Below are 21601 nucleotides of genomic sequence, written 5' to 3'. Positions count from 1 at the left end.
AGATAATTATTGCATGTAAAGGGTATAGTACACTCTTGGGGCACCTATTAAGCATGTAGTAAGCGGTAGCTGAATGTCTCTTTTATCCATAAGGTAGAAGGACTCAAAGAGAGACAGTGAAGAAGGAAAGGAGATTTGAAGGTTAAGAACCTATGTAATTCAGAGAATAGAGTGCTTTTAATGAAATTAGAGAGGGGGTTGGAGAGGAGAAGCACTTTTAGGAGGGAGAAGGTCATTTATTCGCTTTGGGCTGTGTTGAGTTTAGGTGATGGACTATTAAGGGGTGCTGCGGGGGTACTGAGGGCTGAGATTGGGAAAGTTGTTGGAAATCCAAGCCTGGATCCCAGGAGAGAGGCTAAAGGTAACCCTATAGATTTTGAGAATGTTGTAGATACAGGATAGAATTTAAATCCTGGAGAAAATTCGAGTCCTGGAGGAAGTACAGCTAGAGGACAGACCCTGGGAATTGCCTCCATCCCAGGATCCGATGAGGAGGACACTAAGGCCAGTGAAGAAGAGGAGAAACAGACATGTTTTAAATCCCATTTTCTCCAAAGAGTTTTGAAATCAGCCTGCGATGTGAATTTGAGGTCAGCACTTTGAATAGAGAGTCATGGTGTTACACGGACACCGGGTCCCTCTGAAGGTAGAGAGTAGCATTCTGTGTGTTCCAGAGTCTTCTAAATCACTAGGTCTAGGGCCAGTGTGCAGTGCCCAACAGTGGAATGTGTGATGCCCACTCTACCCACGTCGTCGGTGGGTAATGGGGCAGCGATCACTTCCAAAGAAGCAGCTGCATTCCTGATGGAGGTTTTCATCCACTCCCTTTGCAGGAATGGAGGGAGAGGCCCCTCAGCGAGGTTATCCAGCTGATGGAGTAGGGAAAATTCTTCCCATGCAGAAGCAGACCAGGGCAGGAATTGGTTTACCTTACATGGCCATCAGACATTTATCTAAAAAAAATGTCACTTAAAGAAAGCCATCAGCTGGCCCTTTGGTGAAGGGATCTCTCATTCATTCCTTCAACAAACATTTTTTGAGCACCTGTTATGTGCCTGGCTCTGTTCTAGGCACTGGAGATACAGCCGTGAGCGAAGCAGGCAAAACCTCTGCCCTCATGGATCTTACATTCCTGAGTGGGCAGGTTGTACAGACAAAAGAACTGAATAATTTGTTCGATGCTAATAAGTGCCGTGGAGAAAAATTAAGCATGGCATTGGCTAGGGGATGCCAAGGAGATAACAGGTGCGATTTTAAATCATTGGGGGATCAAGAAGAGGATATCGAGGAAGTAACCTTTGAGTGACCACCTGAGGATACCTGGGGACAAGGTTCCAGGCAGAGGGGGGAGGGTTTGAGAGGCAGCGAGGATGCCCTTGATGAAGGAGAGCAGCGGCAGTGAAGTCAGAGCTGCAGAAGAGGGGCCACATCCCAGTGGGATGAGAGCCATGGGAGCGTGCGGGCAGGGGCAGGATGGGACTGAGCTCCCAGCAGCTGCCGGACCCTGGGCTAGATAGACCCTCCCCTGCGTCCACTCACACCAGTCATGAACTCTCATGTTTTGACAACCACAAAAACGAGCTGGGAACTTTTTTGAATGGATTCCTTCTCCTTTCAACATTTGCTCCTTGTGAGAATAATTCATTCTGAGTTTGGATTATGTGGACCCTTTGACTCCATTCCCTCTGACAAATACTTTGTGGGTGTGCGTGTGTGTGTGTGTGCAGGCACACATGAACACTCACATGCACACACTTCCATTCGTGTGTTAACTCAGAGTGACTTAAATTGCATATTTCAGAGAAATGACTTTTTTGTAAAAAAAAAAAAAAAAAATCTAACTAACCTCCCTGGGGCTTCGTTTCTTCCTCTGCAAAATGGGTATGAGAATAACATCTTGACAAAGAGTGTATCCTAGTGTCTAACACACAGTAGAAGCTCAGAACATGTTGTCTCATTTTCCTATCCTTCCTCTGACATTCTTGTCAATTAAATAACCATTTGTTCCTTTTCACCTCTGTACATGACTTTGTAGTTTTAGATCATTATGCCAATGAATATATTGGGTTTGGATGACTTCAGTTGACCTAACTTTACTATCGCTTTGACCGTTAAATGAATTTATTAATGTACGTAGCATAAATTTGTTCTCTCCCCGTTTAAGTAGAGGTGAAAGGATTTTCCATACTGCATCGAGAAGGCACACACTCATCAAAACGATAAAGCTGTGTAAAAGCAGAACACATGTAAATATTTCATTTTTGCTAATGGAATATATATATATATAAATATATTTAAGATATTATGTTCTGATACACTATACATTTTCTCCATCAGGATAGAATAGCATAGCCAAAAAAAGGCATATTGATATTTTTCACAGAAGCACTAAGCTTTAAAAGATGTTAATGGCCTAAAACTCACATGTAAATACTGAGTTACTAAAAACAGCCGCAATTACGTGTTTAATGTCAACAGAAGCACATTATCTAATGAGCTGTTTTCAGAAGTTAATAATGTGATTAATCACCGATTGACAAAAACTGTGGAAAAGAACTTCTTTTGTGCTAATAGCACTCCGGAGCCATGTGCTGCCTGAGGAGAGGTGAATCTTGGCTAATGAGGTGCCAGTTGAAGTCAGGAGGTCGTTGAAGTCAGAGAAAGACCAGCTGGCTCCTCAGGCTGCTCCTCACCATGTGGCACTTACTGGTGGGGTCTTTATATTCCAGAGTCCCGTCCTCAGCTTTGTGGCTCTAGGAGCCCCCAGAATTAAGCAGGATCAGGAAGACCAACTTATGCTAACCAGACTTATAAGAGATTGATGTATAAACCAGATAGAAAGTATTTAATTTAAAACATAGGTTAGAACTGCCAAGGAGAGGGGACGTCTCCTTTAACTGGCTGTTACTCTATCCTTTGTGGAAATCTGTATGGGGAGCCAAACTGTAACAGGAATAATGGTAGTTCAGTTATACATTCGTTCCACTTTTAATTGAGCACCTACAGTGTACAAGGGCCTGTTTTAGGCCCTGGGGAATGCAGCAAACGAGACAAAAACCTGTGTGATCTTTTCGGGTGTACATTCTAATGGAGGGGCACGGGGTGACTGATGGTGAGCAAATACATATGTATCATGGCAGTTGGTAATTCGTACTTTAAAACCTCATCACTCCAAGTGTGGCCTGGGTACCTGCGGCATGGGCATCCCCTGAGAGCTTATTAGACATGTTACCGAGTCCAAGCTCATACTGCTCACCACATGACAGGCGAATAAATCGAGAGATGAGTTGTTGGGGCCAGAAATAGTGACTTTACTCAGAAAACAAGTAGACCAAGAAGGTGATGGACTTGTGTCCCAAAGAACCTATTACAGGGGACCCATCCCAACCCACAGAATCAGAATCCACGTTTGAGCAATTTTCCCAAATGATTGGCATGCACATTAAGGTTTAGGAAGCATTGATTTAGAGAAAAAATAAGAAGGAAGAGGGGGTTGGAGAGTACCAGGGGCAGGGATTATTGTCGATATTTTATAGAGAGTACAGGGAAGGCCTCACAGATATGGTGACACTTGTTCAGAGCCCTGAAGGAGGGAGGGAGGGAGGGAGCCATGTGCATATCTAGGTGAAGGACATTCTAGATAGAAGAATAAGCTGGTGCAAAGGCCCTGAGGCAGGAGCATGTCCAGCATGTTTGAGGAACAGCAAGAGGGAGGTAGGCTGGAGCAGAGTGCGTTGAGGGAAGAACTATAAGGGCAGAGAGGTGACTAGGGTGCTTAGTGGGGCAGATCACTTAAGGTCTTATAGAAATTGTAAGGACCCTGGCTCTTACTCTGAGTGGGGCTGGAGCCTCTGGAGGGTTTGAGCAGGAGAATGCAGTGATCTGAATTTTTAAAGTATCCTTCCCGCTTTTGTGTTGCAAATAGATTATAGGGGACAAGGGACAAGGGAGGAGGCCATTGCAGTAATTCAGGTGAGAGATCTTGGTAGCTTGGACCATCGTGATAGAAGTGATATATTTTGAAGATGGAAATGACAGGGTTTATTGATGAACAGCATATCGGGTGAGAGTAAGAGACAGGTCGACACTGATGGCAAAGTTGTTGGTCTGAGCAACTGGAAGGAAGAAATTGCCAGTCATTGGAGTGGAGAGTATCACAAGAAGAACAGGTTTGGGGGGTGGGGGGTAGGAAAGTGACAGTTGGGTTCTGGATATATTAAATTTGAGACATCTCTTAAGTATCCAGTTGGAGATCTGAGTTGACAGTTGGATGTAGGAATCTGGAGTTCAGGGTGGTGATCATGGTTAGAGGTGTATAAATGAGCATCAGCAGCACAGATGGTATTTAAAGCCATGAGTCTATGAGATCATCTAGGGGGTGGGAGAGAAGTGAGCTTGTGCAGTATTAACAGTTTCACCAAGCTCAAACAGCCAGCTGCAGTCATCTTGCCCACCAGATAGACCTGCCGTCCGGCTAGATTACCCATGTCTGCTCCTTGGTTCTCTTTTTCCAGATTTTCTACAGATCCCACTCCCTTCCAGTAATTCTTTATTCCATAAACTGTTGTTCTGGTTACTGTTTTATTTACTCCAGTCCTTTTTATTGGACTGAGGTGTTTTCAAATCTCCCCTACCTGGGATCATGGGGGGAGAACTCATTCATCTCACATCAAAGGCTTTTTCTTTTTCTCACATTTTCCTAACCCACCTTACTAAAAAGTTGAAAGAATTGTGTAATGAACACCCTTGTTCCTACCACCTCTATTCCACAATTAGCATGTTACTATATTTTTTATTATCCAGTCTCTGTTCATCTATTTTTCCATTCATCCATTAATCCATCGTATTTTTTTTGATGTATTTCAAAGTAAGTTGCAAACATCAGTAGACTTCAACCCAAAACACTTCAGTATGCGTATCATTGCCTAGAGTTCGATATTCGTCTGTGATGTTTTAGACAAAATTAACATACAGTGAAATGAACAGCTCTTAACTATACCATTTGATGTTTTGACAAATGTATACACCTGTGAGACCCCAACCACTATCATGATGTAGAACATGACCATCAACCTGTTGCCCTTTGCAGGTTAATTAATTCCAGCCCCACCCTCCTGAGGCACCTACTGTTCTCATAAGACATTCTTCCTACTGACAGTTGCTTTGGTTACTCTATTTTCCTCTGGCTCTGAGGGCAGCCTGATCGTTTTGATTAGACCAGGGCCTTTCCAGGCCTCCCCAGCCAGCCTTTGGGGGGCGGGGCAGATCCATCCACTCAGGTACGTTTTATTCATTGATCACTCAGAGAGTGACTTCACTACAATATTTGGAGTCATCTCTCTGTGGCTTTTGCCTCCTGACTGCAGCACCGTATTAATCCTCAGATTTCGTCCCCCTTCTTCTCTTTTGACTCATGGACCTTACCAGTGGGGGAACTTGGTACCAATCCATCTTCCTCTTCCTCCTCTTAGTCATCGTGAAGGCTTTCATTTATTGAGCACCTACTAGGGGCCACCCGAAAGCACCACATGCACCTTGTCTCTCTGATGCCTCGCAACGTGATAGCCCCATTTTACAGATGAGGACGCTGAGGCTCAGAGACTTTGAGTAACTGGCCAAGGCAAGTACCTTTCTGAGCCCAGACCCTCTGAGCCATCTCACGACTTAGGACGGGGCGGGGCGTGTGTCTCTGGGTCGCTTTCCTCTTCCCCGAGCTCCTTGTCACGTGCTTCCCCCGCTCCTCCCCACAGCCGTGGTGAAGAACCCGCCCAACAACCTGTGGATCATCGCGGCGGTGCTGGCGCCCATTGCCGTGGTCACGGTCATCATCCTCATCATCACTGCCGTGCTCTGCCGGAAGAACAAAAACGACTTCAAGCCAGACACCGTGATGAACCTGCCGCAGAGGGCCAAGGTACGCGACGGGAGCCGGGAGGAGTGCGGCAGGAACCCTGGCCCGCCTCTTCTCTCTTGGCTTTTGAGGTCTTTGCAGGTACCTTCAGAAGCATCCTCATGAGTCCTCATGCTGAAGGAGACCCTTTTTTTACTTATTTGAATGTTTTAAAAATTGTGGTAGAATATACATAACAGAAAATTTACCATCTTAGTCCTTTGTAAGTGTACAGTTCGGTATGCTTTCGCGTACTTGCATTGTTTACAACCTTTATTTTTATGAGGAGGACACAATAGCTAAGGCTCATCTCATGCTCCTGTTTGCCGTAAGTGCTTCTCAGTGCTTTGCATACAGCAGCAACACTTTTTTTAAAAAAATTTTTTTGGGGGGGGTACACCAAGTTCAATCATCTGTTTTTATACACATATCCCTGTATTCCCTCCCTCCCTCGACTCCCCCCCACCCTCCCCGTCCCTGTCCTCTAAGGCATCATCCATCCTTGAGTTGAACTCCCTTTGTTATATAGCAACTTCCCACTGGCTATCTATTTTACAGTTGGTAGTATATATATGTCTGTGCTACTCTCTCACTTCGTCTCAGCTTCCCCTTCACCCCCCGCCCCCCCAAACCTCGAGTTCTCCAGTCCATTCTCTGCATCTGTGTCCTTGTTCTTGTCACTGAGTTCATTAGCACCATTTTTAGGTTCCGTATATGTGAGTTAGCATACAATATTTGTCTTTTTCTGACTTACTTCACTCTGTATGACAGACTCTAGGTCTATCCACCTCATGACCTATAGCTCCATCTCATTCCTTTTTATAGCTGAGTAATATTCCATTGTATATATATGCCACATCTTCTTTACCCATTCATTTGTTGATGGGCATTTAGGTTGCTTCCATGTCCTGGCTCTTGTAAATAGTGACAGCAGCAACACTTAATCTCTCAGCGACCCTTTGAGGAAGAGCATTGTTTTACAGATGAGGACAGAGGCACGGAAACGAGGAGGAGCTATCGAGGCCTCAAAAGTCATCTGATCTGACACCTTCCCTTTTACAGAGAAGTGACTTCTCACTGTGGCACAGTTAGTAAGTTGCAGAACGGAGAGTAGAACCGGGTCTCTTGCCTCCTAACTCAGGGCTCTTTGGGACACATCAGACCCTCAACACTTTCCTTCTTCCATTGGCCAGAGTGGCTGATCTTCAAAGGCTGCATGACGGGCGAGCTGCCGAGCCTTGGCTGGGGAGCCGTCAAACCCCAGTTCAGGGGCTCCACTGAAGGCCCGCCAGGAGCCCTGTTCACTGTCCGCCGCCTCCACAGGGCCGCACCTCCCACCGGTGACTGGGAGGGGAATGAACTGAGGAAAGGCTAATTTTCCAGTCACGTAGCTCCCTTCACGATAATCCCCGAAGGGAATATAATAACCTGTAAGACCCCATGTTTAAATAATGCCTTACAATGTCCTGGGCTCTTCTAGGTCTGTCACTTTGTTTGCCCATCACAGCAGCCCTGTGAGGTAGGTCGTAGTCAGGGCGGCTTTTATTATTTTCATTTTACTGCAGAGAAACCCAAAGGAAAGAGAGACTGTAGGACTTTTCCCACAGGAGGGACTCAGGCCCATATCTGAGTCTTCGGGCTTTGTCTACTTTATAGCCCTTCCTGAACCCTGAGATTTGGTGGGTAGAATCCTCTTCCAGCCCTGAACATCTGAGCTTTGTCTGCCTGTGCAGGAATGAAACAGTAAATGGGATTTCACATCCACTGCAATGCGTGGCGTGGTGATTGTCCTTGCTGGGAGTCCCGCATGCCTGGTTCTTCCTGGATGGTCATACCTCCCTTCAGCAAAAGAAATCAAATGAGTTTGATTGCTTCTTAAACCAATTCACCTCTGGAGAAGCTTCAGCTTGCTGAGACACTCTGTCTGGTGAAGAGTCCAGCTCCAAAGAATGTCGTTCTGTGTCTGTTGACGCAAAACCACCCGCTGCCCGGACGCAGCGTGATGTTGGCAATTACCCAAGCAGTGAAAAATGAACCCGTTCCAAGAAGGGGTATTTCATTGCCATCTTAGCTTAGCTACAATCTGAGCCTTGCAGACATAACAGTAATTACCAGAATCTAATTGCAGCCGAGTCCAGGAATGCAAAACATGCCGTACTGAGGTTGTAAATGCCATCTCTGTGTGATAGATGAAGCCAAAATTTTATTAATTTGCCGAGGTGAGTTGGGCAGCATGTGATTTCAGCATCTCTTCTGGCTTGAAAGCTGTCTGAGGCTGGAAGAGATTCACGGTTGTGGCTTTTCATAGCCCTTTTTATGTCCCTACCCAGTGCATTGTGCTTCAAGAGATACCCGGCTGCTGTGAAAAACCAAGCAAATTTATGTTGCATGAAATGATTGAATTCACTTGTGTGTGTGTGGGTGGGTGGGTGGGTGGGTGGGTGTGTGTGTGTGGTGCGGGTTGGGGGGGGTTGATTTCTCCCTCAATGAGACTGGGCTATGCACTTTAATTTCCAAAACCCTTTTATCATGGGAAACCAGCGGGGCGGAACTGCCTCTTTCTTACCGCAGTCCTTCTGCTGGTGCAACCCGGGAACACTGCAGTGTTTGCAAGAGGAGAGAGCCGCCTGCATCACTTCTCACAACCTGTGTGTGTGAGCAGAATTCATTTAAAGCAAAGGGACCAGACGGGATGAGAAAGTTAGCTTTCGCCACCAATCCAGAGACTGGGAGGATGGTCTCCTGGTCTCCAGGGATACCACTGCATCTGTAAGGACGCAGGCTGCAGCACTGGGGACATGGCTGGGAATCCTCGCTGAGGCTCACTAGTAGACTTAGATGCTAAGAGGAGGCGAGTGTGGCTGTCCCGGGAGCCGAGGCCAGGCCGTGCACGCCCGCACCCTTCTTCAGAGACAAGGTACCACAGTGTAACCCTGTTACCATTGCTGTCAGCCAGGCTTCTGCAGGTAGAAGGTTGAGAAAATGACCAACGCAGGAGGAGGGCCAGGCGTCATGCCTCTGTCACCTCCTTTCTTCCTAGTTCACTTTCCTTCCTCTTTGTCATTGGATTTACAGCCTTTTCCCAGCTTTTCCCTCCATATAACTGAAGAGAACATGATCCCCTGAAACAGGCCACCTTAAAAGAAAGTCATTAGGGCCATATCGAGATGCAGAATGAGCTTGGAGGGCCTGCACTGGTTGGCATGACCTTCTGCTCGGGACAGGTCAGTCACCCCCTAAAGATGCCCAGCTGTCTCCTTTGTCTCACATACTGTCTATATGACCCATACTTAACCTCTTGGTGCCTCAGTTTTCCCATCTGTGAGATGGGAGTGATAACAGTATTCACTTACAGGTTGTTGTGAGGATTAAGTGAGTTATGTGAATTACTTTGAGTGTGCCTGGTACAGAATAAATATTATATGTAAGTTGATTTTTATTATTACACACGCTTTCTTTTTAAAAGATCTGGGTAACATGCTCACCTTCGAAATTGCTGGAGATTATTTTGATTTGATAATTTTACAAAACTCGTTAAAGCAACTATAAATGTTTCATGATGTATTGATGGTGTTGGGGTCACTAGTGTGTGTCCAGCGGGCAATTAGTTAATCTCAGGTGATTTTCAAGTTGGGGGTTGAAAGACCAGTATCTTGTCAGTCAGAAGAGAAAGGTACTAGTCTTGAGTCTTTCACCACTGTGTGATCTTGGACAAGTCACTGAACCTCTCTGAGCTTTTGTTTTCTTACCTGTAAAGTGAAGACTGTGCTCTTTGCCCTGCTTTCCTCATGGGCTTGTTGTGAGAATGAAATGAGGTGTCAGTGTTTTGCAGGCTGTAAGTACTGAACATGTGCAGGGGTTGTTATTATTAACCTAATAACAAGGACTGCCTTTCTCAGTCCTTAATGTCTCTCTGCTCACATCAAGCCAGTTCCCTGAAGAATCCAGTGGGTAACTTCAGCCGAGAGTGAAGGGTGAGGGGCCAAATTCAGAGAGAGTGGGAATGAGGGGGGTAAGCCAGAGCCAGACTGTGCTCCTCATTAAATTTTTAGTCACTTCAGCTGCCTGTGCAGACTCCCAATACCTCACGCACAGGCTGGGAGTCTCAAAACAGAAGTGCAGGCCAAGTGTGGTAGGAGATGCCCAACAAAGATGGCAGGCTGCAAAAGGAAAGGAAAGGCCGTGGGATGAATCATCAAGCAATGGCTGGGTGTTCTGGCTCTGGGTCATATAGTGCTGGGTTCAAATCGTGGCTCCACCATAGACCAGCTGTGTGAGCCTGGGGAAGTTGCTGAACCTCTCTAAACCTCAGTTTCTTCATCTTTAAAATGGGGAACCATAACAATACCTACTTCCTTGAACTATGAGGTGAGGGTGAAAGGACATAATTTATATAATTTATTCAACATTGTACCAGGAATATTGAGTGAAGCTGAAACTGTGGGCTCCTTGAGGGTAGGGGGCCAGTTATTATTCATCTTTATATTTCCAGCACCAAGCACAGTCCTTGACACAAGCCAGTGCTCAGTCACTAGAGTTGGAACAAAACTGAATAGGATAATGAGAGAATAGGGGTATGGCAGAAAAGGGACCAATAGGAGATGAGACTGGGCACATGGGTCCAGACAGAATGTGAAGGGTCTTGAATGCCTTGCCAAAGAGTTTGGGTGCCATGGAGTGTTTTTCATGAGGGAGTGATGATTCACTGATGTGGTTCTAAGGGAGATAACTTTGGAGGCTTGTCAAGGGTGGGCCTGGAAAGGAGCAGAATAGATATAATGAGACCAAAGCAGGCTCAGTGCAACAGAGGACCTGGAGAGCAAAGGTCAGCTTCCAGAAGCATTTCTGTTGAATTCAATTGGTGATCAATTGTTTGTAGGAGAAGCAGGTGAGTAAGTATTCTAGGAACATCAGCAGGTCGTCTGAAGGCTCCATTCTGTTTCATGTAGCACCAAGGGAGGGGAGGGAAGCGAACAGACAAACAGTATTTCAGAAACACATTTCCAGATCTTTGCAGAGTGTCAGTGGTTACCACGTGCGTCAGAGTATGAGTGTCTCAGAGAAGAGGGACCAGTGACTACACCTCCCAGAGTGAGTTATCCAGGCAACTGAAACTGTCTGTGACTATACTACAGACAGCTTGAAATAAGGAAGCTTTGCTGGATTTAGCAGTAAAACTCCATCCTATTCGGAGACATGATTTGATGGGTTGGGTTACAGTCTTAGACCATTAAATCTGGCTGGAGCCTTCCTGTTACAAGTCTCAGCTAAGTAAGCTGCTGAAAGAAGAACTTCTGATCACATCGAGTTCTGACAGAACCCAAATGATAGAGGTTACATTTCATCCCACGTTTTCTTAAAGAGAATCACTGATGTCCATTTCACCTGGCCTATGATTTAGTAGGCAGGAAAACAATATTAACCAGTATTGATTGAGCACTTACTATGTGTCATGTACTTAGCTAAATGCTGGACTTGAATTTACTGATGTCATCTACACAGCATCCCTTTGAGGGTAGTTAAATATCACCCTCACAGACACACACATTTGATCCTGCTCACACATTATTCTATCCATTTTACAGGTGAGGAAACATGTGCAGAGAATTTCAGTTAACTTACCCAAGGTCACCCAGCTAATACATGTCAAGAGCCAGGATTTGAACCAAATCCAAGGGCAAACCCATCACACATCTATGTTTCTGGCTTCTTCAATTTGTCATTTCAGTTTCCTCATTCCAGCTAGACCAGGACTGCATGACCTCTCAGTGAGGCCCCTAGATGGTCCCAAAAGTTTTGCAGGTGAAAACCAAGGGAAACCACCCCATTGTCCTGCCTAAAATCCGTGTTGCACTGCTTTGGGATGTGAAGCAGAATAGAGACACTTGCAGGAATTGCTTAAACATGCTTCTTGGTTTTTTATTACCCTATGTTGGGTTTTGTTCACAGCTGCCCTATTCACTTGGGATTTCAGACATTGTACAATAAAAGCCTTGCTAATTTCTCAGTAATGAATTATAGGAGAACCAGCCTGCTTAAGGGAGAGGTCTGGATTAAAGAGTGATTCCATAAATTCCATTTTATTATTAATAATTGTACTGCCTTGCATGTGGTAGGACATTTCTTCCCTTCCGTTTTCAGATCTGTGATCCCCTTTAATACTCAAAGGTGGTAGAGGTAAAGTAGGTATGGTTATCTTCATTTCTCAGATGAGAAAATTGAGGTTCAGAGTTCAGGTGACTTGGCAAAGTCACACACCTGTTATTACACAGGATTTAAGGGATAACAAAATACTCCTAGGTAGGAGAAGATGCAGGACCTGTTTAATATAGCAATTAAGAGCTTCTAGTTAGCAGTATCCAGTGACTTAATAGGTGTTCTAAAATCCTTGGAAGAATTTGTTCTCATACACATATTTGCATCTTGTTTATACTGTTCATCTTTCTGAGTCTTATCTAGAGATTCTGTAGCTAGGTGGAATTAACATGGATTTTAATTTTGCAGAGACAGAAATGATGATGGAGATTTGAGTTAACTCTTGTTCATCAGAAGCTAAGTTTGGTTCCATCACATGCACTTTCCCGCCTGTCTTCTTTTAAAGCTGCTCTGAGCATCAAGCTTTGCCAGAAACATGACTGCAAATCTGTTTCCTCTTTGCAGCCTGTGCAGGGCTTTGATTATGCCAAGCAGCACCTGGGCCAGCAAGGGGCGGACGAGGAGGTCATCCCTGTGACCCAGGAAACAGTGGTCCTCCCACTGCCCATTAGAGATGCTCCTGCCTCTCAGGAAAGGGATGCCCCTCAGGATGGAAGCACCATCAAGACGGCCAAATCCATCGAAACCAGAAAGAGGTAGGCACGGGACCAGCTTCTGCCGCTCTGTGTCAGCAAGAGAAATAATTGATGGGGAGAACAGCTGAAGCCCTTAAGTTAATTCCTCTGTTCTCTTTAAAAATTCCCCTTCATGCTTGTTTTGAATATTTGAGGATACTAAGCAAGACGGTAAGAATAACAATACCTGCTTCCCTGCTGTAAGGGTTTAGATGTCTGAACAACCACAACAGTAGAGGTTTAGCTCTTATATTTATTATAACAACTTTGGCACTAATGTCACACATATTTTTTAATTTATCTAAAAAGCAGTGCCTTTGGTTTAATATAGTTGTATTTTATCTGGCAGTTTCTCTATGGAGCTTATGATTTTAGTTCAAAAATCATTTATTGAGTTTTTACTATGAACAAGGCACTTTGACAGACATTGGGAGGACTACAAAAAGGTTTAAGACTGATTCCTGACCCCAAGCATCTCATGATGGGAAGATAGAAAGAAATCGCTGGAATAGCAAGCATGATGGGCAGATGCCAACAGTGGAGTCTGAACCAAGTCTCGGGGAAAAGAGAGGAGGAAGAATTTAACTCTGATGAGGGACAATGTCACGGAGGAGGTTATGTTGTAGCAGAGCCTTGAAGGGCAAGTACGGTGTCCCTAAGTGGGAAGAGATAAAGGCATCCAGGCTGGAAGAGCCGGGAGAGATAGGGACAGCCATGCTTATTTAATGAGGAGTGTCCCTGGGGTTTAAAGTTCACAGTGCTTGGGCTATAGTGAAAGATGAAACCAGAAGATAGATGAAAACTGTGGCGAGTCTTAGCTGCCAGACTAAGGAGTCTGACCTTTATTCTCCAGGCAGTGGTAAGCCACCGAAAGTTCTTAAGGAAGACAGTGATGTCCAGCCTGTATCTTAGAAAGACTATTCCAGTGGCAAGGTGGATGATAGATGGGAGAAGTTAGGCTGGAGAGCAGGACACTTGTTAGGACTTTGCAATAGGCTCACAAAGAGATAATGAACTCTATGTCTAGCCCTGATGTCTGGCTAAACCAACTCCCATTGCCAACCTCTTTCTGCCTTGCCTGGGACCACAATGGCGACTGGAAAAACTGTATTCTCCCTGCCTCTTCCCTCCCTTCATCTAACAGATATTTATCGATTGTTTGCTGTTTACCAGGCACTAGGGATACTGCAACAAACAAGGCAAAGTTGCTTTTCCCGTGGTGCTTGCAATTTGGTGGGGAGAGATAGACACTAAACAAATAGAGAAATAGAAATATAGTAGGTTGGGTGGTGAGGGGTGCGAAGAAGAAAACCAAAGCATGGGAAGGGAATGGAGAGGCAGAGAGGGGGATGTGATGCTATTTTAGCAGGAAGTTAGGGAAGGCCTCTCTGATAAAGTGACATTTGAGAAAGACCTGATTGAAATGATGTGTAAGGCTCAAGGTCATCTATCGAAAGAACGTTCCAAGCAATTGGGACAGTATGTGCAAAGCCCAGAGAAGGGAACTTCATGACTTGCTTAAGCAACAGCATGAAGGCCAAGGAGGCTGCTCTGAACTAGGGAGGAAGTGGTAGCAGGTGGGTCAAAGGAGTTAGCTGAGGTTGATCATGTCAGGCTTTACAGACCAAAGTCAGGACTTGGGATTTTATTGTGAATAAAGATCAGGAGTCATTGGAAGGTTTTGAGAAGAACAGTGACAGGGTGTGAGTTGCAACTTTAAAGGCTCACTCTGGCTGCTGTGTGGAAATAGATTGTAGAGGAGCAGAGAAGAAGCAGAGACACCCATTAGGAGGCTATTGCAGGAGTCCAGGTGAGAGATGGTGGTGTGGACCTGGGCGTGGAGGTGTGAGAAGTGATTGGGTTCTGAAGATGTTTAGAAGGAAGAGCTGACAAGATTTGGTGATGGATTGTTGTGGGGTATGGAAATAGAGAGGAATGAATCTGCCATTTATTGTGCTGGGCAAGACTGGAGGAGAAGTTTGTAGGGAACGATGGGGAGTTTGGATGTGGGTGTGTGAAGTTAGAGATGCCCATGAGACATGCAAGTTGTGAGCTCAGTTAACTATACGAGTCTGGAGTTCAGAGGAGAGGTCCACAGTAGAAATATAAATGTAAGAGCTGTCAGCGTTTACTTATTAAAAGCTCTGAGACTAGATGGGCACCTAGGAGAGTGCAGATAGAGAAGAAATCCAAGAACTGACCCCTGGGACACTGCAATGATTAGAGGTCCAGATAATGAAGGTGGATCAGCCAAAGGGTCTGAAAAGCATCAGTAAGAATGGCAGGAGGAGAGCAAAGCAAGAATGGAATCTGAGAAGCCAAGAGAAGGGAGTCATTACAGGAGGAAGGAAGGATGGTTTGTATCAAATACGTATGGTTTGTATTGGAGTCAAGCAGCAAGGCTCAGTGCCTTTCTTCAGGAGATGTTGGTACTTAAACAGAGGGTTGGATTTCAGCTTGTGTGGGGAAGAATGTTGAGCACATGTGGATTAATTCTCTGTTGCCCCATAACAAACCACTCTAAAGCCTAGCAGCTTAAAACAACCACCATTTATTTAGCTCATGGTTTTTGGTGGGTTTAAACTGCTGAGTTTAGGCTGAGCTCAGCTGGGTGGTTTTTCTGTGAACTAGGCTCGGCTGATCTCAGCTGGTGTCATTCATGCATCTTTAGTCGGGTGGCAGGTCTGCTGGGCTGCCTTGTTGATGACAGCCTCATCTGGGGTGGCCAGGTAACGGGGACCTCTTGACATGTGGTCATGAATCCTCCAGCAGGCTAGCCCTGACTTCTCACCAGGTGGTTATAGGGTTCCAAGAGCAGCAAGAAAACAAACCCCAATCAAGCTTCAAGTCTCCACTTGTATCATGTTTGCTACTGTCCTGTTGGCCAAAGCAAAACCCATAGTCAAGTCCAGAGTCTGTGGGAGAGGACTACCCTAAGCTTGGTTACAGGGAGGTGTGAACAAATTGGGACTTTAATGGCAACAGTCCACCCCAGCATGCAGTTGAAACAGACAGAGAAGCAATGGATGATTTATCTGAGTTGACTGGCAAGTGGTATTATCTGTAGTAATTATTCTCGTTACGGTCTTTGCCAGGTACAATAAAGGCATGTTAACAATTTATCATCTATTTAGAGGACACTGTAAAGAAATAAATAGAATTACCAAAATTAGGATATTAACATAGCACTGCACTGCACTGCCAGGAAGAATAGAAACTTCCACCCATTCTAGTTGAGTGGTTTAAATTGTGCAAAGATTTCTTTTAAAAAATTGTTTTAGAACAAGCTATTTTTCTCTTGAATTTTCAAGAAGTCTACTCTTGCTGATTAAATTCAAATACTTAACCTCAGGTGTTTATTTAGAAATATTAGCTTCTGAAACGAATACAAATAAAGAAAACAATGTCTACCCTGTTGAATGATTTCTCCATTTGCCTCATAACTTTACCATAAAAATATAATTTTATTAAGGGCTGGCTATATCATTGCCAAAGCTGTGGGAGAAACTTCACCTCTATTCAAGTTCAGTTGATCACAGGAAGGCGCTAAATCCAAGAGCAAACCCATCACACATCTATGTTTCTGGCTTCCCCAACTTGCCACTTCTGTTTCATCATTCCTGCTAAACCAGGACTGCATGACCTCTCAGAGTGGGGCCGCTAGATGGTCCAAAAAGTTTTGCAGGTGAAAAATAGGGGAAACCAATGATTTGGAGGTCATTATCTCCATTTTTCAAAATTGTTTTAAAACTGAAGGAAAATTGAAGATCCGGCCACTTGCAGACAACCAGCCAATGTTTCAGGTCCTTTTCCTTATGTAGGCTTTTGGTGATGCTATTTTGTTGGTCCATGACTGGGATTACTAGAGAATCAACCTCACAGGGACAGCCGTTCTCAGTGGGTACTTCCGTGCAGTGGTTGGTCGCGATTATTCAGCAGTTGATTCCTCCCCGCCCCCAAGATGGTCCTTCCGGGATCCATGTACACCCACACTCAGAATGGGGACTATTGAGTTCAATAGCCTTAAACTGCAACGTCTCAGGGGACACTTACTTTCAAAGACATTTTTGTTACTGTCATAAGTGGACACACACGCACACACCTCTCACTCTCTGTTTTTGACCAGAAATTCTGAGTTGGCAGCTCCGTGTAAACACAGGTCTATAAGCTGATGCAAGGAAGAAAGCCAAGTTGGTTTTTTTCCCCTCCAGAAATGTGCTCATTCATACCTTTCCTCACAGTGAGAGGAATAGCCAGAAACTTGTTTCAGGGTCAAATGAGGGCAAGGATGTGCAAATGCTATGAAAACCATTAACTCTTTTGTGCATGTAAAATAGATTGCCAGGAGCCTTTCCTTCTGGACCTCAGTGAGAGCCTCTTTGTCCCAATGAAGCCAATTGGAAGAGTAGGGACCATTAACTGTGAGGTTCTGAAAACAATCCAAGGACTTGTGTGTTTGCACACCCAGCACTCGGTGATCAAACAGTTAATGCCTCATTCATATTTTCCCGAACTGCATTCTTTGTATTACTTTTATGGTGAGAGAGATTGTGGCCAAATAAACTGGGAGGTGTTGAATTAAACCAAACAAGATGAGTCTCTTTCTGACAGGGCTGATCAGAGCCTTTGATATGCTAACATGCTGTAGGCATATCCAAAGAGGGAGTACAGTAGATGCCCTCTCCCAGACTCACGCTTGTCTGTGCATCCTTGGCCTGAACATCTCCCGTGGCCCCAGTGGTGCTCTGTGGATGCTCGTGGCCAACTCTGCCTTATCCCGCGGTTATGAGGGTGCATGTTCTTCGTGTGTGGTTTTTAGGGTGCAAAAGTGCACTGAAGTGTACAGGACAGAGAATCCCACATTCCCAGAGGATGAGGGGGGATGGGAGGAGGAGGAAGAGGAGCAGCTACCAGGACACACAGCTTCCACTTAAGAACCTGCTTACTTACGGGTCAAGGCTGCATTTTATTCCAGTCAATTTTCCGTTGTAGGGGCCAGATGCCAGTAGGTGCTGAACTTGGGCAGTTGACATCAGAACAACAAGGGGTTTGGTGAGCCTCTGGAGAGCTGCTTCCCAACTGTCTCCCACACAGGGGAAGGCAGTGGGTCTCTAGCTCAGCCCACCCACAGGCTGACGTGATGCAAGGAGCACGAGCCTCAGCAGGGGGTCCCAAGAGCCCAGTTTCCCACAAGTTCCAGAAGACCAGAGGATGGCCCAGGGGAGGCAAGAAGGTCCTGTGGCTTGCCCAGTGCAAGGCCTGCCTCATCTGGGACATTGTAGGAGACAGACAGGGAAGGGGCTCTGGCCTGTGGTGAAAGCTCCTACCCACAGGGGAAGCTCTGGCTTCCAGGGCGATTTGCCACTCCCAGCTCTGCCCCGGACAAAACACCTCGCCTCCTGAAATTCACGTTCCTCACTTGCTAACAAGGGTGATGATTGATCACCACGTCAGTGGATTGTCATAAGGATACATTAATACTGAAAGCCTTCAGCACAGTCCTTGGCACATGGTAGGGGCTCATGATGGGCAGCTTTTGGAGAATATGGGTGATGTCTTCATATCTCTATATACCTGTATACACATCCCAGCACAGAGGAGGTGCATGTAAAGTATTACCTGAATGGGTGAATAGCTCAAATTGGTGGATTCAAATATAAGTGGTTGTCAGCTAGCACAGTTAAAGAATGTATGGGTGTGTGTGTACTCACGTGGTGGGGGGCAGGGAGGGGGAGAGACAGAGTGAGGAACTCAGTGGTGGAGTGACAGTCTTTAGGAGTCAAGGTATATTCTGCAAAGAGACCAGCCACAGAGAATCATGTTTCGTGCACGTCCCTCAAGATGCCATGTGAATCAGACACTTACAAATGGCATCGCTTCCTTGCCCCTGGTCACTGGGCATTAATGAAAAAGAGATGGGAACAGAAAGCTGAGCTCATTGAACTTCTCTGCACAGCTAGGCACTGGTAAACACAATTCACAACAGCCAGCTCCTTAACCCGTGCTGTAGAGTTGGGTTTGTTTTTTTTCCTTTTCCTGTATCATGTCTTCTTTGTGGATAAAACCAGAATGAAAGGCTACAGACATAAACTGTGCAAATAAAATAACCTTGAGAGGAGGCTGCTCCAGTTGAAACTTACCGTCTCCCTGTTGCTATGGTTACCTCCAGCAGGTCGCCCAGTGAGAATGGCTCTGTCATCAGCAACGAATCAGGGAAGCCCAGCTCAGGGAGGCGCTCACCCCAGAATGTAATGGCACAGCAGAAAGTGACAAAGGAGGAGGCACGGAAGAGAAATGGTGAGAAGCCTTCCCTGCCAAGCACCACCCCCAAGCCCAGCCCACACACACTCATGCACGCGCGTGCACACGCTCGCACACCCGTGTGCTTCAAACCACCCCCCACACGTCTCTCTACTGTGTCCCACAAAGGTCCTACCCACCTCTTGAGGTATTGCCCTATCCCCTTCCCTGAATCACTCTGTTTCACTTCCTCTGCCCTCTGTTCTTACAGAATTGTGCAGGGCCTTAGAAAAACCCTATAGAGATCGAACTGATATTTGCTTAGAGATTTTTCTGTGTTGGGGGTGAATCGCCTTGATTTCTAGCACCACGTCCACTAGGGATGCAGGTTTCTGAAACACTGCTTGTCCTGGAGATTCCTTTCATTTTCTTGCCTTGAGAAGTTTCAGGGGTTCAATCTGTGCCAGTGAGTCCAGATATTACAACTCTACCTCTCTCACGAAAAACAAGACAGTAATAAATCTGTCATCCTAAAAATCAGCCTGTGCTTCTGTCTTTCTTCTCCAGGGAAACTTAAGCATTAATTTCTCTCTCATGCAGATCCTTTTCCTCCCTGTAAAGGATTGGTGTTGGGGGTTGTTTACAAGGTGTTGGAGCTGCCTTATTGCACTGCGGCACCATCTATAGATCTCATCTGTTGGACATCATTGTGCAGACTCCCTCCTCCAGATGCCACTTTTGTTCTGAGCCTCATCTCCACTCGGTCCTTCTGTGTGTGATGCTGGCTTACGAAAGCCCAGATTCAAGTAACCAGTGATGCTGTTCAGGTCAGGGAAGATTCCTTTTGGATCTCAAAGGGTTGTAGGTGGAATCGTACAGAAATGCCAGGTGAAAAGGCAAACAATCTGGCATTCTGGTTAGAAAAGTGCTTACCTTTTAAAGGAATTTGATCAAGTGTGGTTCAGGGACTCTGTCTTGAAGTGAGTGCCAGAATATTCTTTTATTTTCGACTGTCACTTGTTTCTCTTTTCTGATAAAAAAAAGAAAGAATGGCACAATGGATTTGTCTTCTGCAGGGAAAATGTGGTCTCTGTTCCCATTTCCAACCATTATATAAAGCATTTCTTTAAACTGTCATACCAGTTTGATGCTTAATTTTTTCCTTTTCCTGAGTCCCCCATGCCACACAGAGACTGTGCTTTCCACACCAGAATCAGGGTGTGGCATGTGGGGGTTTTCCTGGAATATTGCCCTGCCTGGGACCACCAGAAATCCTGCCCATCGGCGCTCTGCCAAGACAGTTTGCAGGGGAGCACAGGAGCTCTGGCTTGCAGAGGGAGATGTGAACTTCGCAACTTTCTCCTCTTTCCTTCCAGAGTGAGATGCTAAGAGAGGTGGGCAGAGGGAGAGAGACAACCCAGAGACAATGGACAGTGAAGCTGCAGGGGAAGGTTGTTTTAACCAAATGCAGTGATCGCGGTCGCCTCTAACCAAGATGCCCTCCCCCTCCTCCTCCTCCCGCCACATCCCTCCCTCCCTTCTTATTCTTCCCGGAGATGTATAAAGTCAAGTCAAAGTCCATCCTCCCGCAGATGCCCCATCACTCACCCCAGTCCTCAAATGGCCTGAATAACTCAGTATGTGTCTCTCTCAGACCTTTTTACTATGCATATGACAACACACGTGTATCTTTTTCTGTTGTTGTTGTATTGCTTTGCTTTGTTTTATTTTGTTTAATGGGATTAATGTACGTACTGTTTTATTCCTTCTTGCTTAATAATGTGCAATATACAGACTGCTCGGTCAGTAAATACCCATTTACAAGGTGATACCTTTCCTCCTCCCCTGCATTTAATCTGTAGAAGAGGAGGGGGCGGGGCCAGTTTCAGACCCCGTCACTCCCCACCAGACTGGCGAGACCCTGACTTCTCTAAATGTTCCTGCTGACCTCCTGTTCGTGTGTTCCCACCCTCTCTGCCTGCCTCCTTATACTGTTTAGGTCACTTTGATTATTTAAATATCAGGTTCAGAAATAGCAACAGTCAGGTGCATGAGTAAAATGCAATTACTGTACCAGGTTGAGGTTTTAATGTGTTTGTTTTATTAAAAAGCCATCCTTTCTCCAAGTTTACAGTGCTTTGTTGCATTTAATTTTTTGCCAAAAGTAAACCCAGTGAATTTTCAGACTTGGTCACTTCTCTTTGTCCACAGGTTCCTGTTCAATGATGTTTCACTTTGAAATTTTCAAATAGAAATGAGAGGACCAAATCATTTAATGTAAAATTCAACAGATGTGAAAGCACATCAGCATTCTAGACTGGCCCTTCAAAGGAACCTACACTTGTTCTTTTTTATTACAGGGCTCCACTTTATCACAATACTAGTTTAGAGTTCACCAAAAACATCAATAACATATTTTACTGGATTAGAAAAAGGAAGGAAGGAAGGAAAGAAGGAAGGGAAGGAGAGAGGGAAGGAGGGAGGGAGGAGGGAGGAAAGGGAAAAAATAACATTGAATGGAAATGTGGGAAAACTAAAAAGTGTATTTCTATCACATTATCAGCTTGCAAAAAGTACTTGATTGTGTGAATGTAACCTCTGAGAATAGATTATTCTCTTGATATAGAATAATCAGAAGTTG

At 45.3% G+C, this 21601-nt stretch overlaps 1 protein-coding gene across 1 annotated transcript in view; it reads left to right on the top strand.

Moving 5' to 3' along the window:
- The window catches only part of KIAA1549L (KIAA1549 like), a 113075-nt gene that overhangs the window by 32723 nt on the left and 58751 nt on the right, over positions 1–21601 (top strand). Inside the window, exons 10-12 of the mRNA XM_057750495.1 lie at positions 5751–5914; positions 12551–12741; positions 18890–19017. Of these exons, the coding sequence (XP_057606478.1) occupies positions 5751–5914; positions 12551–12741; positions 18890–19017 (483 nt within the window). The remainder of the gene's footprint in view (positions 1–5750; positions 5915–12550; positions 12742–18889; positions 19018–21601) is intronic.

Source organism: Hippopotamus amphibius, chromosome 9 (genome assembly GCF_030028045.1).
Source record: "Hippopotamus amphibius kiboko isolate mHipAmp2 chromosome 9, mHipAmp2.hap2, whole genome shotgun sequence".
Lineage (NCBI taxonomy): Eukaryota > Metazoa > Chordata > Mammalia > Artiodactyla > Hippopotamidae > Hippopotamus > Hippopotamus amphibius.
Note: the sequence above shows the minus strand (reverse complement) of the source record. Positions and strands in the feature narration are given on the sequence as shown.